The sequence below is a fragment of the Chaetura pelagica genome, unplaced genomic scaffold, assembly GCF_000747805.2.
Source record: "Chaetura pelagica isolate M959 unplaced genomic scaffold, ChaPel_1.0 scaffold69, whole genome shotgun sequence".
Classification (NCBI taxonomy): domain Eukaryota; kingdom Metazoa; phylum Chordata; class Aves; order Apodiformes; family Apodidae; genus Chaetura; species Chaetura pelagica.
The window spans coordinates 10,479,916-10,496,403 of record NW_009970724.1 but is presented as its reverse complement, the minus strand read 5'-3'; the positions used below and the strand labels follow the sequence as shown (position 1 = coordinate 10,496,403).

The following is a 16,488-nucleotide window of genomic DNA, read 5'->3' as shown; positions in this document are numbered from 1 at the left end:
AGCTCAGAATGAAGTAATAGTTCTTTATGAGGTGCTTTCCATGCAATGCCTTTTAAAGTGTTTTTAACTCATTTTTAATGACACCTGCATCCTTTGCAGTAATTGCTTACAATGTAAAGACTATCGAGTATTATATAAAAGGACTGACTTTAAGGTAATACACTCAGGAGTGGGCATTACAGTTTTTTACTTTGATTTATCTGACATGTTAAGCCTTTTTCCCAAATATTTAGTATTGCTCCCTGTAAAATTGGCTTGGCTTCCTTGTTTTGTTTTATTAACTCTTGCAATGGCATTCATAGCTAAGATCCACTTCCTCACTTTAGCTGAAGTATTGCTCTTAGTCTGGAGTGCCAAAAGTTTTCACAACTCGTCCAGCCCCTGTTGAATTTAGTGATTTCAACTGGAAAAAGAAAATTACCTCAATGTATTTGGTAGGTTGGCAATTGTACTGTAGCCGAAGATGATTGTAAAGGAAGAAATACTTATACAGAGGCTATTATAATGGGAAAGGAGCTAGTTATATGCTTTCAAAGCAAGCTGTTTTATTGTGAAGATGATTTTAAATAAAACAGTGTAGAATTGCTTTATTGAACTGGCTTTCTAAATTTAACATTATGAGTCAAATACCAATTGACAGTAACAAACGTAAATAAAATGCAATTATGCATGTTTTGCCGATTCACGTATTTTGCCACAAAAATCCAGAAAACACTTTTTGTGAAATCTTACAAGTATTAATCATATGTGCAGCAAATTTTCCTCAGTTATGTTAAAATACAGTTTGCTTATACTGGTACAGTGCTTAATCCTTCAGTTTCAGTTGTTTCATGACTACAGAGTTTAAGTGAAAGTGGCTCTCCTTGAATTGATCTCGGAAATAGTATATCTGCAAAATGTGGCTGGTCTTGAGTAGAAACAAGGTAGAAGTAAGGCAGAGTGAAAAGCAGGAAATTCAGATATTCTTTTTCCTCTGAGCCTGTGAGAACAGTTGGCTCCAGTCATATGCTGACTGTAAAACCACTACTTTGTGACCAGTATCTTTAAGAGATGCCTTTTAAGTCATCAGTTTTTATTCAAACAGGGATGAAAGACCATTTATGCTGAATTTTGCAATTGAATGTTCATCCTGTGTAGAAAAGAGCAGTTGTATAGATCACCTAAGGTTTAAATCATGAAGTAACATCGCTGTTGGAAAAGATTGTTGGTATGGGTATCATAAGCATTGATATTGTGCTCATCAAGGAGTAATGTTTTCAACATGCACAAAAGGGTTGAGAAGCTCATCTCCCTCAACAGACAGAACAAAGCTCTATTTTTGTAGACTGTCAAGAAACAAAGGGGTTTACCAATGCCAAGCCATAAGGAGCCACAGTCTTTCTCATGTGTATCACTTGTATCACTTGAAGTCCACTTCAAGTGGACTTCCTTGATGCAGCTGTGTGCACAGCTGACCATGCTGTGTGGAATTAATCTTATAATAGATAAATGGTAGGGATGTGAATGTCTTGTTTTTCCTTCACAAATTTTATAGTATTTTAAAGGAGGAAGCAACCTGAAAAAAGAAAAACTCTGAGGTGTAGTTATTTTTCAGAATCCCTAATGAAATAATTATATGTAACAACAGCATTTTTCAAGTATCACTCAGAGATCTGGAGACTAAAATTAGTTGATCTGTGGTCATATTACAAGCCATCTTCCTAACAAGATGTATTTGTAAAGTGAAGTGTGGAGCTTGGAGACTTTGGATAATGGCATCCTCATTTTTGCAAAAAGAAAAAGAGAGTAACTTAAAACCTGTATGAGTTGTAAGAACCTTATCTGGAATATTTCAGCCTCAGGTGACTTTGTCTTTTAAAATGTGAATTGGTACTTTTAGAAGGCAGTGTTGTAATAATTCTTTTCAATTCCCATTGCCATTTTCAGATTAAAATTACTAGGTTTTTTAGATGTTGAAAATTCTCTCTAGATTATATTTTTCCTAGGTTTTGGGTGTTTTTTCTTAAAAATTAGAAAATCTCTGTGCGTGAGCAAAGGAGTTCTCACATCTGTTATCTATTACCTCTTGGAATGCATTCACCAAGAATAGTCATATCAGTATTTTGAAAGCATTTCAGTGGCTAAATAGCTTATGGAGCCAGATACCAGGCACTTAGTAGGCCCCCAGACTGCCATGTTAGCATTACTGAGCTTTTTTTTTTTTCTAGTGTCCATGCCATTTATAATCCCCTGAAGGGCTGCAGTGCAGAGCAGCTGGATGTTCATCTTGCAGCAGTATGAAAAATGTAGTGGCTGCGAGTAGAGGGTGTAATGCCAAGGGCAGTGGGTAGAACAGGCTAAATGCAGAGCAAACGTGCCCATCCAGGTGGAGCCTAGCAGGACCAGCGCGGTGTGGGGCTGCATGCTCACCCTTCCACTTCAGCCATCAAATGCAGCATCAAATGCAGGACCTGCTGTCAGATGCCAGGACTCACCCTCTGGCCCTCTATGGTGATGGCACAAGACCCTTTTCTTAGCTACACTCAGAATAGCAGCGTCGTGGTAGCTTTCTCAACATGCTCTTTTATGTAATCAGACTTTGCTCCAACATTGCGTGATTCCAGCCCTGGTGTGCAGCTGTGCAGAGGCTTTTCCTGTTAGATAACACAGGCATGCTCTAGAGGAGAAGCCTTTGGCATACATGATCAATTGCTCATTTAGGAAAAGGAAGGGGTAAAGGCCAGGAAGCTTTTATAGCCACTGTACTATAAATATGTAATTTATTATTTTTTTTTTTTTGTCATATGATAAAGTAATGAATGAAGGCAACTCAGTGAATGATGAAGTTATCCATGTCTGTCTATTGACTCATGGAGTTCACTTGAAGCTCCCTGGTTATAAACGGTTATTATGTGCTTCTTGCTTTCAAATAATAATGACCTCATGAAGTAAGCAACCTTCACCAGTGTTAAGTACAGACTACGTGTACAATGCATTACAAAGCAGTGAAGAATATTTTTCCCTGCCAGAACGACCATTAGTTTGTAGTAGCTTATACCTATATTCTGCACTACAGAGAAATAAGTAAAGCAGATAATATTTGACTTTTAGATATATAATATTATAGTGCTATTTTTCTTCTGTAAGTGGTAATGACCAAACATATGCCAAGAACTCTATTAAAATTTTTATATTTTTCCCAAAAAATGGGAAGTACATTTTAAAAAGAATATATACTAGGTAAAAAAAAGGCTGAGTATTTTTTTCCATATTATTCTCTAGAAAAGCAGTTTTCTTTTCACATCTTTTCTATAGACCTTCAGAAACTGCCGTGTAGTATGGTTCTATATCTCCATGATGAATGCAAGGGAAATATTTTGTATTTAATCAATAGATAAATCAATAGATTTATCTAGTATTTATTTTTTCATTTTCCTTAAAACTACTGGTCATTTTTTAATATAAAAAATGTGCTTCTGTGAAAATCAACCAGGGCATGTGCTATCAGTTTAAGCAAGCAAGAAGCAATAAGAACAAGAAAAACACAAAGAAAATGGCCTCAAGGGAAAGCTCTATGTAATAAACTTGAAATTGCTGCTACTGGAAGTACTGTTGCTGCTTTTCCTGCCAGGGCTGTCACCTCACACAGCAATTTCACTTTAAAGTGGAGAGTGGAACTTATCTATAGCATCACTAAAGACTGAGGTTTATGCTGTCAGATTTTTCAAACTCCTGAGACCACTATGCTCTGTGGTATATTAATGGCATTTTTAAAGGGGAAATAAAGCAGAAAGAGCCCATAATCTTGATAAAATAAAAAAAGATATATATATATATATATAAAGAATAGGAACAACAAAGCCTATGGAAGCCATATTTTTAAAAGAAATGTATCAACATGCTCTTTTATGTAATCAGACTTTGCTCCAACATTGCGTGATTCCAGCCCTGGTGTGCAGCTGTGCAGAGGCTTTTCCTGTTAGATAACACAGGCATGCTCTAGAGGAGAAGCCTTTGGCATACATGATCAATTGCTCATTTAGGAAAAGGAAGGGGTAAAGGCCAGGAAGCTTTTATAGCCACTGTACTATAAATATGTAATTTATTATTTTTTTTTTTTTGTCATATGATAAAGTAATGAATGAAGGCAACTCAGTGAATGATGAAGTTATCCATGTCTGTCTATTGACTCATGGAGTTCACTTGAAGCTCCCTGGTTATAAACGGTTATTATGTGCTTCTTGCTTTCAAATAATAATGACCTCATGAAGTAAGCAACCTTCACCAGTGTTAAGTACAGACTACGTGTACAATGCATTACAAAGCAGTGAAGAATATTTTTCCCTGCCAGAACGACCATTAGTTTGTAGTAGCTTATACCTATATTCTGCACTACAGAGAAATAAGTAAAGCAGATAATATTTGACTTTTAGATATATAATATTATAGTGCTATTTTTCTTCTGTAAGTGGTAATGACCAAACATATGCCAAGAACTCTATTAAAATTTTTATATTTTTCCCAAAAAATGGGAAGTACATTTTAAAAAGAATATATACTAGGTAAAAAAAAGGCTGAGTATTTTTTTCCATATTATTCTCTAGAAAAGCAGTTTTCTTTTCACATCTTTTCTATAGACCTTCAGAAACTGCCGTGTAGTATGGTTCTATATCTCCATGATGAATGCAAGGGAAATATTTTGTATTTAATCAATAGATAAATCAATAGATTTATCTAGTATTTATTTTTTCATTTTCCTTAAAACTACTGGTCATTTTTTAATATAAAAAATGTGCTTCTGTGAAAATCAACCAGGGCATGTGCTATCAGTTTAAGCAAGCAAGAAGCAATAAGAACAAGAAAAACACAAAGAAAATGGCCTCAAGGGAAAGCTCTATGTAATAAACTTGAAATTGCTGCTACTGGAAGTACTGTTGCTGCTTTTCCTGCCAGGGCTGTCACCTCACACAGCAATTTCACTTTAAAGTGGAGAGTGGAACTTATCTATAGCATCACTAAAGACTGAGGTTTATGCTGTCAGATTTTTCAAACTCCTGAGACCACTATGCTCTGTGGTATATTAATGGCATTTTTAAAGGGGAAATAAAGCAGAAAGAGCCCATAATCTTGATAAAATAAAAAAAGATATATATATATATATAAAGAATAGGAACAACAAAGCCTATGGAAGCCATATTTTTAAAAGAAATGTACCCCACACATTTTAATGCGGAAACTCGTAAGTGAAGTGAATGGGGAGGCCATGCATCTTAAATTATGACAATTTGCCTAGAGGTAGAGAGATCATCCTCAAGATTTTTAGGTCCAGTTCCCAGCTTCCCTTCCTGCCTGATAAAGAAGTATGAGGAAGTTCATTCTAGAAAAGCAAGCAGAGCTGTGAACTGGCTGAGATATTCATTCCCCAAAGGGACAGTCCCTTGCCATGTTATTTCTTGAAGGAGGTCTCACAGAAGCCTTGGTTAGGGCTCAAGTGATTTCTAAATGAGAGAAATAAAATGAAGTCAGAGAAAGTACAGTGCACAGTATTGTCAGCTGTTCTTAACTTGAAAACTTCAGAATGATTAATATTTAGTGGTCTTTTTAATGTAATAGCTGCTTTTCAGTGTTAGTCCATCTAACTGAGCAGTTGCTGTGGCTACGGCGTAACACTGAGAATTGGCAGAGAGGCAATTGTGTATTATACCATGTTCCCTGGCATGTCTGAAATATTTCACGAACATTTTTATACCCTAAATAGATGTTAGCTAGAAAGATCTATGAGTGTGTACACAGAAATTTCTTTCCTAATCACAAATAGAGATTATCAACCTTAGATTTCAAGATTTATCCTATTTAAATGCATTAATATACACTCAGCTCTCTTGTATTCCAAATTAATGTTTGATTCTTACTTGGATCCTGGTTTCCTGGGTTTTTATAGGAAGCTACATAATTTATGAGAAGCTAGTCCACAAAATGAGCCTCATTAGTATTTCAGAAGTGCAGATATAAGTTAATTTATTTATGTAGGTGCTGGCTGTTGTAAAACATACATTACATTAGAAGTTTGTGTATGGAGTCAGTTTCTTGGAAAATCAACAAGGTCAGTGCTGCTCTAGTGCTAATATATGGATTGAGTCAGGTTTGCCATTTCAAGTTGAAAAAGAGCTCATAATTTAGAATCAAGTTAAGAATATACTGGATGGATGATTTTGGGAAGAGCAAATTAGATTTCTAAATTGACACGCTAGGAGCAGCTTGTCTGGATTCAGAAAAATTACTAACACAGAAAAAAATAGGGATGAAGGAGTCAGTGTAGGGGATGTGTGCTAAAATTCTGTTCAGAAAACAAGGAAAGGGGCAGGTATTGACAATAAATATATTACTACTACAAAAGCACCATGAAAATAAGTCAGCTACTAAATGAATCAGGAGTGAAGAGATGAAACAAGAAAAAAAAAAATAATTTCAAATCTCACCCCACACCAACTCTGTTCCTGGATGCTGATCCATTCAATGCAATCCATTTGTCACATCACATGCAGGATGTGATTGCCATGGAAATGGCTATCAGAATATTTTCTCTAATTTAGATTTTGCTGGGTTAATAACTCTTTTACCATGCTTCCATAAAAAGAAAGGATTATCTGGTGAGGCTGCACCTTGAATACTGTGTTCAGTTTTGGGCCACTTGCTACAAGGAAAAGATTGAAGTGCTGGAGGGTATCTGTAAAAGAGCAACAAAGCTGGTGAAGGGACTAGAGCACAGGTCTTACGAGGAGTGGCTGAGGGAACTGGAGTTTTTTGATCTGGAAAAAAGGAGGCTGAGGGGAGACCTGGTTGCTCTCTGAAAGGAGGTTGTAGTGAGGTGGGTGTTATCCTCTTCTGCCAAGTAACAAGTGGTAGAACAAGAGGTAATGGCCTCAAGTTGTGTCAGGGAAGGTGTAGACTGGATATTAGGAAAAAATTCTTCACTGGAAGGGTTGTCAGTCACTAGAACAGGGTGCCTAGGGAAGTGGTGAATTCACCATCCCTGAAAGTATTAAAAAGATATGTAGTATGGTGCTAAGGGACATGGTTTAGTGGTGACTTGGCAGTGCTAAGTTAACAGTTGGAGTTGATGAACTTAAAAGTCTTTCCCAACCAAAATAATTCTATGATTCTGTTATAAATGCTAGTTATTAAGTATATTTTAATATTTAATATATTTATGTAGAGTGATCTTTTGTATTGTTCCTAGTACACTTTGTATTGTGAACCAGGACTAGAGGCCTTCCCTGTGGTTAGAGGGAAGCTGCAGTAGAACAAGGACATGATCATTACCTGTCAGAGCTTAGGCTGATGCCTGTAGGGCAGTCATTCTTGTCTTGCTTCTGCTTGTAACAGTTATGTACACTGTGTTTTTATTTAAGGACTGTGAAACTTATTTTGATATATGTTCTTTGGAACACTGGAAAGCCTGCAAATTGTATTGATAGTCTTCAGGTGAAAATTGTTATTTCCTATATGCTTTACATGCTGTAATTGTATGTCAAAAGATTTTCTCAGCCTTAGGGAAGGATGATCTTTAACAGCTCAAGGATGGTCTTTAACAGCTGTTAAAATACCTGTGAGCTAAGAATTTTAATATATATAATTCTTCAGGAAATCTGTACAGTGATCTGAAGTAGTCTGACCCTGTTAGACTGAACAAGGTGAAAGATGCCTTTACTTTTTTCACTGCAACTTGTATTTCTGTATCTAAACTTGTGTAGTTTGATCCAAAAGTTCATGTTGTCAGAGCTTTTATATTCTCCATTGCAATCTATATCTGTCAGTTTTGGAATTCCTGAAACTTAGCGAAGAAGTACTAAAATAGTTATGTTATTTTAAATGTCATTTTTTTGATGGGTTGCAACTCACATATGCAGTGCAAGGGGCAATGATGATCTCTGTGCCGGAGGCAATACAGAAATTGGTTCTTTCTTGGAATATACCAGGCATGCAAATTATACTAAAGAACAAGAGGGAGATCGCTCTCCCTTTTCTCCGCCTGGTAGAGCTGATTATTGCCAGTCTTGCCAGAGAGAAGGGGAAAGAATTGCACCTCTCCTGGGACTTACTGGAATTGAAAATGATGAAAAGGACTTGATGGTCTTAAAGGTCTTCTCCAAGCAAAATTATTCTGTGATTCCAGGATTCCTTCAATGTCTTAGACATCAATATGCAGATTATTGAGATGAGCAGTGCTTGTGCTGAAGGATGGAGGACGAGAACAGCTTCAGCTGAACTGTCAGTACAAAAAAAATAACCTGTATTTATTCCAGGAGGAGTCTATAAAAGTAAAGTCACAGAAGTATAGAGATTAATGCCTGGTGTGCTCAATGGAATATTCCATTTTCATTACTTCTGACAGTAGAGTACTAGGCTTAGTATAGCAAAAGTTTGGTCTTTAGTGGAGTTCTATATTGTTTTGACCATTGCACCTGGTACCCACTCTGAGAATATTTTCATTCAGAAATAGCTGAGAACAAAATAGCTGCTTCTATTCTTGGAGCAGAGGGTTTTCCTTATCCAGGTCACCAGCAAAAACTGAAGTCTAAGAAGGAAACATTGTTGCCAGCAGTAAGGACCTAGATGCAGCTGATGAAGACAGGTTCCTGGAAGTGAGGATCTCCTTTCCTATAAGTGAATGAACAGTTCTGCCACTTGCTAACCTGAGCTTCCTGACCAACCAAAAAGAAGAAACTGTATTCCTAGATCAGCGGGTTCAGAAAGTGTTCAGAGCTGGAGGGTTGAGCTTACTGGCACACTTTGTATTCTTGTAAGAGGTTAATCACTGTATATCACAGATGCTTCCCTTGTATGTGATTCTTCTTTTTCCTGGAGTTTGGAAATCTGCAATAGTTTTACTGAAATGTATTGATTATGGGAAAAAAACCGACATAAACCCAAACAAAAACCCCAGACAGTTAAATGTGGAATTTGGCTGTGTTAAGGTTGCAGGTGTTTCATTATTCCAGAGGAGAGAATGGAGTTACTGTTACTCACAGTAAAAATCTTATTGTTTCATTTCTCACATCTATAATTCATATTTAAATTGTTTGTTCGTTTGTTTTTCATGAGAGCCTTAGGGGTCATAGGGCTGAATTCTTCTTATCATTGTCAGAATTTTGATGAACTTGAATTCAAGGTTGAGTTATATTTCATATGTGTACCAATAATTTGTTAATTATAGACAAAGGAATTGTGCTTCAATGTGCTAAAAATTCGCTTGCATCAAAGTAGAGGGAGAATACTTATCAGGTGTTGAAATTTCTGTTTCATCTAAAAATTACACTAGGATCTGAAGCTAGTTTAAAGTAATTGATGATTACTGTTTCTGTGAGAAACTGAATTGTGCTTTTTGCATTTTAGCCAGCATGGGTAGTTTTGTTATTTGTGCCACATTATTCATAAGAAGCACTTTCTTCCTCTGCGTGTTGCAATTTTACCCGAAGTCATCTGAAGATAGATCCACAGATTACTAAGTATGGTCATTAATTTCATTCTTCTGTTGACAACTGTGTTTATGAGCTGTCATCTATAGTTGTTTGAGTTTTTTTGTTGTAACCCGTACTGTGTAAATAGTTCAGACCTATTGTGATATATTAAAAGATTGATATTTTCCAGTTAGGTCAAAGGTTTAGAAAAACCTAGGCAATTAATCAGATTTGATGGCAGTATTTCTTACATTTGTGTAGTATTAGAGACTTCAGTTTGCTGGTCTTCTTTGCTACTTATTAAATTGTGATGTATCTATCAATAAGCTTTACTGCTTTTCATATAGAAGAGTGGAAGATCCTTGCCTTTAAGTCTCACAGGGAATCAAAATTGGAATACAGTGGTCAGTATTTGACCCTTCTGCTCTACTCGTTTTGATTATACCTGTGCTACCTGCTGTAAAGCTTCAGTATCATAGGTTTAGATAGGTATGTTCTTCAGGCTTGGCTTTGGCTGTTAAATCTCAATACCAAATCAAAGGTCCTGTTTTGCTGTACAGTTAAATACACGTCTTAGAGGGCATATTTTATGTTAAAAAATATGTTTTTATTTTTTTATCTCTTTATTTTTTACCAACTCTAATGTGAATTATCTACAGACATGAGAATTTTATTCATTTTGGTGTAACAGATGCAGAACAAGCCATGCTTAATGTTAAAATATCAATGGTGACATTTTGTTCAAGCATGAGGAGCAAAGATAAAGCCAGACTTGATAAATTTAGCTGACAAAATATGAATCAAACCCTGTTAAGTACCGCCTGGTAAACCAATCCTCTGGTGTGAACAAGAGCTCTGTTGTTCCTTCCCCTTCTCCCTCTTAATGGTTCAAAATTTAGAGCTTAACCCCATGAAGTGCTGAGTGTCAATGAAGGCCACATCAGAACTGGAATGTTCATCTTTCAGGATTAATACTTTGATCCACATCTTGTGCATTGTGCAATCTGTTCTTGAACTAATAGATTTCTTTGTCTTTCCTGTCATCCTGAAAATCAGGTCAATTCCAAGTCCTGGTTGTAGAAATTTATTCTTTTAATGCAAATAAAGTAAAGCAAACCATAAGGCATATTTCCCTCAGAAGAAGATTAATGTACAGGACTTCGTTAACTTATGTCTTTTGTGCTGGATTGGTCTTGTTTCCTTAAGATGAGATAGATATCTCTGTAATAGTAGTGTATTTTACTTGCTATAATCTGATGTACCATTTCTCTCCCCTTTTTTCTCCTTTAAGATTATCATTGGAGAAACTGCAGTGTTTTGTCTACAGTTAGCTACAAAGGATTTTGAAAACCAAGAAAAAACAATATTAACTGGAGACTGTTGTTATATAAATCCACTGGTGCGCAGGACCATCAGATTCCTTGGTATGAGCAAAATTAATGCTGTCATTTTCTGAATGGTGAGAGTAATCAATTAAGTCTTAATTTTAACCTGGGGAAAAATACTAAGATAACCAACACAACATTTCATGTGTAGTCTTAACTCAAGTGCAGTGAGTTATCTTCTTTTGGATAGCCAATGAAGCTTCTTGGAAGGTTGGATAAAAAAATAGTTGCAGAAGAAGCAATAAAAATAGACGAAACTGGGATCACAAGAGGGAAAAACAACCAGCAGGCCTAGGACAGGGTGGAGAACAGAGATACCCTTGTGCTGTACCTGCAGTTGAAAGTTCACTTTTGGTTACACACACACAAAGCAGCCACAGTTACAGACATTGAGATACAAATGTGTGTTTGAAGCCAAGCCAGGTTTAGGTACTTTCTTAGCATGGAGATTGCGTTATAGTCTCGAATAGAAAACCATACAGAATCTGTGCTCCACTGAACTCAGCAGTAACTCCCCCAGTGCCTTCAGTAGGTATGGGATGTCATCCTTTCTGCTTAGTTTATTGTAAATGGGTTTGGAGGGAGAAGTACCACCATATAAAATGTCTGTTGAATATTTCTAGAGGTTGCTTTTGAATATGTGCAGGGATGCTATAGCAGGTCCCACTTCTGTTGTTTGCTTCTCATTCATAGTTGTGAAGCTAACACAGGTTGTGGCAGCTAATCCTCCTGTGTGCCCCACTTGCAGGGGGAGGGAGAGGCAGTGCAGTTGTGTCTGTATTTGCAGTGTTTGTGTAACAGCCGTGCCTGCCTTCTAAGAGCATGATTGCTCACTGGCATACAGGAGCGCTACAAGTAATGAAGAATGAGACTATCTTGCATAGGTCCAGAGGAGGTTGTGAGTGATCATGAGGAGCTCCTCCTGCTCCAGTTGCTCTGAGTGTAATCAGTGCCCACATTTCCTTCCCATTTGGTGAGCCCTCCTTGCTCACAGAAGGGGGGGGGGAATAGTAAAAAAAAAAAAAGAAAAAAAAAGATTAAGAAAAGGGAAGGGGTGAACAATGGCCTCCACACTGTTCTACCAGCTGAGGCATCACTACCCGTTATGCTCACACAAAGTGATGTGACCACCTATGTTGGGGCAGTGCACACCCACAGGGCTTGCTGAAAGGCCCTTCTGTGCCTTGTTAAGGCACAATGAATTGCTCGCCAGTGGCTAGTAGCTCAGGGTCAATTAATGTTAGCATGATGTTGCTGACCAGTCAGGATCTCAGAAATCATCCTCAGTCCTCTAGCTTTGCTGAGGAAAAACCTGACCTTTAGAAATATGTGTGTTTCTTTGGCATCATGTCTGCTGTGCTGTACATCCATTAAAGTCCTCATGGTGCCCCATGAAGTTTGGAACTGCCAGAACTTGTGCTGTATTCACAGTGAATTGCAGTTTAGAAAAGGTAAGGTGATTTGCCTGTGGAAGTACAGGAAATTTGTAGCTCAGGTAGAATTGGAACATGCATCTACTGGCTTTGCCTCCCCATTTGCGTTTCCTTCCAGAGCTCATTCTCTGCTTCCAAAAGGATAGAAAGTGACCTCAGAATAGCAGAAATCTGTTTTCTTTTAAATGATCAGATACATGCATTTCCATTCTAATGAATGAGTACACGTGCTTTGTGCTTTGATGATATGTCTGATTAAAAAAAACTCTTTAGCTCCTCTGACATATAGATCTTACTGCTTTTCAAGTTACTTCTCCATCAGAGCCTGACTTCCTTGGTTCTCAAGCAGATTTGTAAGGTGAAAAATTTACCTCTGTCACTGTCACTTCTGTTTAGTGAACATGGACGAAAGTTAGGTACCACTTTAGCTAGCTGCCCTGAGCAGTTGGGGTTAATGGCTAAGGGGCCTAGGTAAGTGGGCTACCTGCAAAGGAGATGAGTGTGATCCTTTGAAGGATGGAGAAAGATCAGGTGTTTGGGTAAGTTGCAATGTTGTTGCTGCAGTTTTGTAGGAAAATCTCCAATGTAAGCCAGAATCTTTAGAGTACAATACATGTGAGAGTTTTTCATGTTCTTAAATTGAATGATCTGATATATTCCTACAATAAATATTACAATATGTTGCCCTGGAGTGAAACTGTCAGAAAATTTAACTCTTTGTTTCCCTTTTTAGGAATTTATGCGTTTGGACTCTTTGCTACGGACATCTTTGTAAATGCTGGACAAGTAGTAACAGGGAATCTTGCACCACATTTTCTTGCACTTTGTAAACCCAACTATACAGCACTTGGATGTAAACAGTATACGCAGTTCATCAGTAGTGTACATGCCTGTACTGGAAATCCAGACCTTATAATGAAAGCCAGAAAGACATTCCCATCCAAAGAAGCAGCACTAAGCATATATGCAGCTATGTATCTGGCTGTAAGTATATTGTACTGTTTCATGTCAATTTATTTTTGAGAGCAAACAGCTCATACTGTGAGGGGAGGAGGGAGGAATGGGGAGAGGAGAAGACAACTGTGGGCTGATTTTATGTATATAAACCTGAAGGCCTTTGAGAATTTGCTTAATTAGACTTAATTCTGACAATTACAGATATAGTGGTTCTCTCAGCCTTGAAACCTAAGGCAATGCTGAGAGAGGACAAGTTGTCCAAAAAGAGTTATAGATTTAGGATAACCAGGTTCTTGGTTTACTGTTTCCTCATTTTCAGAGAATGTGGGAGGGTGCTTTGTTGGGTGGTAAAGAGTAAGGGTAGGGATTGCTCATGACTGGTAGTAGTTCTTTTCCATGTTTTAACCCAGCACAGATTAGTAGAATTGCACGTCTGTGTTCCATGGTGGCATGAAGCAGAAGAGTGGGCATATATGTTTCTGGTCTCCACAGGTTTCCTGGGATCTGTACTTGTCTTTAGGTACCAGAATTGGTATTTATAGGTACCTCAGTGCTTGTGCATAGTCAGTTTGGCTCTTATTTTACAGTGAAATGGGCTACAAGATGATCCAGCCCTTCCTCTCTCTCTCTTCTCTGACACAGGGAGTGATGAGAAGGGCTGGGGTAAAAATTGAGGTTTCCTGCCTGGAATCAGAGCTGTTATAGAGGCTAATGAGAATTGTGAGGAGGCAGGAGAGAGTGACTAATGAATCTCACTCGAGTAACTGCAGTACTCCCTGGCTTAGTTTGGAATGCACATTGTTCTAGTCTAAGCAGAAGAACATCCTGGTCTTAGCAAAGTTGTCCCTCACACATGCCTGTGGTAGTCTCTTACCTGACCTGTTCTGGTGATCAGAGTCCTTTGTACCCTTTGGATGGGCCCGGGACTGCACTCATAGTGTCCATGGGAAACTAGGCAAGTGTCTGTGTACCTCTGTGGTCATTGCAGGCATCACCCCATTCCCTCAATATTTGAACAGTGACCTGTCTATGCATGTATGTATGAATGTTCATTTACATATGTGTGTATTGCTTTAGAGCATATATTTAATGAGCTGACTTTTAATTCCTGATTCTGGAAACTGATACTTGCCAGGAAAGATCCCAAACCCATCCACAGACAGTGTGCCAACTCCATGCTTCTGAATATGGTTTTAGAAGCAGTTGCTTAAAATCTGCAGCACTAACAGTAACATTTACCAAAAGTTCCTTGTATGAACTGTTTAAGAGATGTGGATCATTGGTTAGTGACCAGACAAGTGTTATCTGCAAATAAGAGATAAGCAATAAAATTCTCTTCTAACTTGAGGCATGCGTAAGACTCCTAATAGTATTGTCTTTATTTGGGTACGTATCTAAGGCTTGGCTTTGCTGAAACATGCCTCTAAATTTGGCTCAAGCTATTTTAGAAAGCATTTAGCATTCTTCATTTCAATTGCTCCTGTTTTTCTCATCCATCTGTGAAGTTGGATTTCCACTGTTGTCGTGAGTCATGGTAACTAAAGGAAATCAACTACTGCAAAGCAGGAAGGAAAATAGTATTAATACATTTTAGAAACAAAAAGTGGACATTAGTACAGTGTAATACCTACTATCGATGGGTTTTGACATGAGCATGAGCACTTTATGCAAACATCATGTTATCTGTACTCAATATACAATTAGCAATGTCAGAAGGTAAAACTGCTGTGATCTGTTTCATGACATTATAGTCTTTCAGTAACTGCAGCATCCTATGTCATTACTGTATTGCTTCATGATGCATGACACTCTCATCGTTTAACTAAAGTACTATAAACTGCTTTCAGGATTTCTGAATTCTTGTAAGCTGCCTAATAAATTGAATTGCTATGATGTACCAGCTGAATTGTAGCCTGCAAATTTAGAACTATGATGCAATGTTGGCAGGCCTTCTTTTTTTTTTTTCTTTTTTTTTTCTTCCTTTTTTTTTTTTTTTTTCTTTTTAATTCTGTTGCATGGTTGCAGCTAAAAATACTGTTTGTTACACACCAGGGAAAGGAATTCAATGTTCCAATATTTGGGATCATGTCCTTACACTGTCATGATGTTTATCAGGGTAGCTGGCCCTGAATAACAAATTTATCATCACTGTTTACTGAAGTGGAAGTTTTAAACAGTAGCCCAGTCTCTGTTTGAGCCATGGTTCAACATTTATTGAGAGCATGGACATAAAGATCTCCATATAGTACATAGCTGTATTTAATGAACATATCTCTGATACAAAATGTACTTTGTTTTTTCATTAACAGAGCTATTTGGGAGAGAAGGAGGGATTGTTATCGAGTCCTCCCTGAACATTTCAGCTAGCTGTGCACAAAGCAAAACCAGCTTAAAGGCATAAACAGCCAACAAGCTGATCCAGAGTCCTTGCTCTCTGAGGGGGCAAAGAAAAGTGTCAGACTTCTGTGATTTGACCAATCAGTGCATTAAAAAAAAAAAAAAGCCTAGGATTTATCTAATAATTCCCCTATCTGGTTCCTTTTCAGTACACCCATGTCCTTATCACCTAGCATCTCTATGTATTGCCTTGTTAACAATAGCTTCTTTTTTCATCTAAGTTCTTGAGTCTTCCTTTTTTCCCTATCCCCCTCTTTTGAGAGTGGGTGGCTGCTATGGTAACTCTGAATTTCCCTCCTGCTCAAAGTACAGTCTTTTTAAAACAATTTTTATTGTTAATATTTAGACCTCTCTGTAATGTTTGCCTCCATTACTTTCTCTCAGTACTTAACGAAGATTTAGCGATGGAAATGTTGCGGCACTATGGTTAAGCAATTTTCTCAGTCCTGATCCTAACACAGACACTTTCAAGGATACATTACCTGTCTTCTTCAGATGCAGGTTTATTTTTCCCAGTGTACCAGAATCTTCAAAATAAAGTACTGTAAATCTTCCAAAATCAGTAACAAGCTGGCTGCTACCTGAATTTCTTCTCGGCGATCTGCTCAACTTGTCTTGATGATCTCTTGTTTGTCTGTTTTTGCTTAAGTTGTTTTAATAAGTTGACTGCATCAGCTTTCACTTCTTATAAGCATTGCAATTCACCCTTTCTTAGCTGGGACAACATCTGCTAAAATATGTATTAAGGCAAACACTTCAAGTTTATTCAATAAAAAATAGTTGTATAAACCACATTTTGATATGTGTAAGCTAACACAGCCTGAGCAATTAGAGGCAACTTTTGAAGCAGTCAAGTATGTACATACTTGTTTTTTT

At 37.5% G+C, this 16,488-nt stretch overlaps 1 protein-coding gene across 1 annotated transcript in view; it reads left to right on the top strand.

Moving 5' to 3' along the window:
- The first annotated feature begins 745 nt into the window (after window positions 1–745).
- LOC104396873 (lipid phosphate phosphatase-related protein type 5) overlaps window positions 746–16,488 on the top strand; it is a 30,713-nt gene continuing 14,970 nt past the window's right edge. Inside the window, exons 1-3 of the mRNA XM_010006773.1 lie at window positions 746–796; window positions 10,732–10,864; window positions 12,992–13,242. Coding sequence (XP_010005075.1) covers window positions 746–796; window positions 10,732–10,864; window positions 12,992–13,242 — 435 coding nt within the window. The remainder of the gene's footprint in view (window positions 797–10,731; window positions 10,865–12,991; window positions 13,243–16,488) is intronic.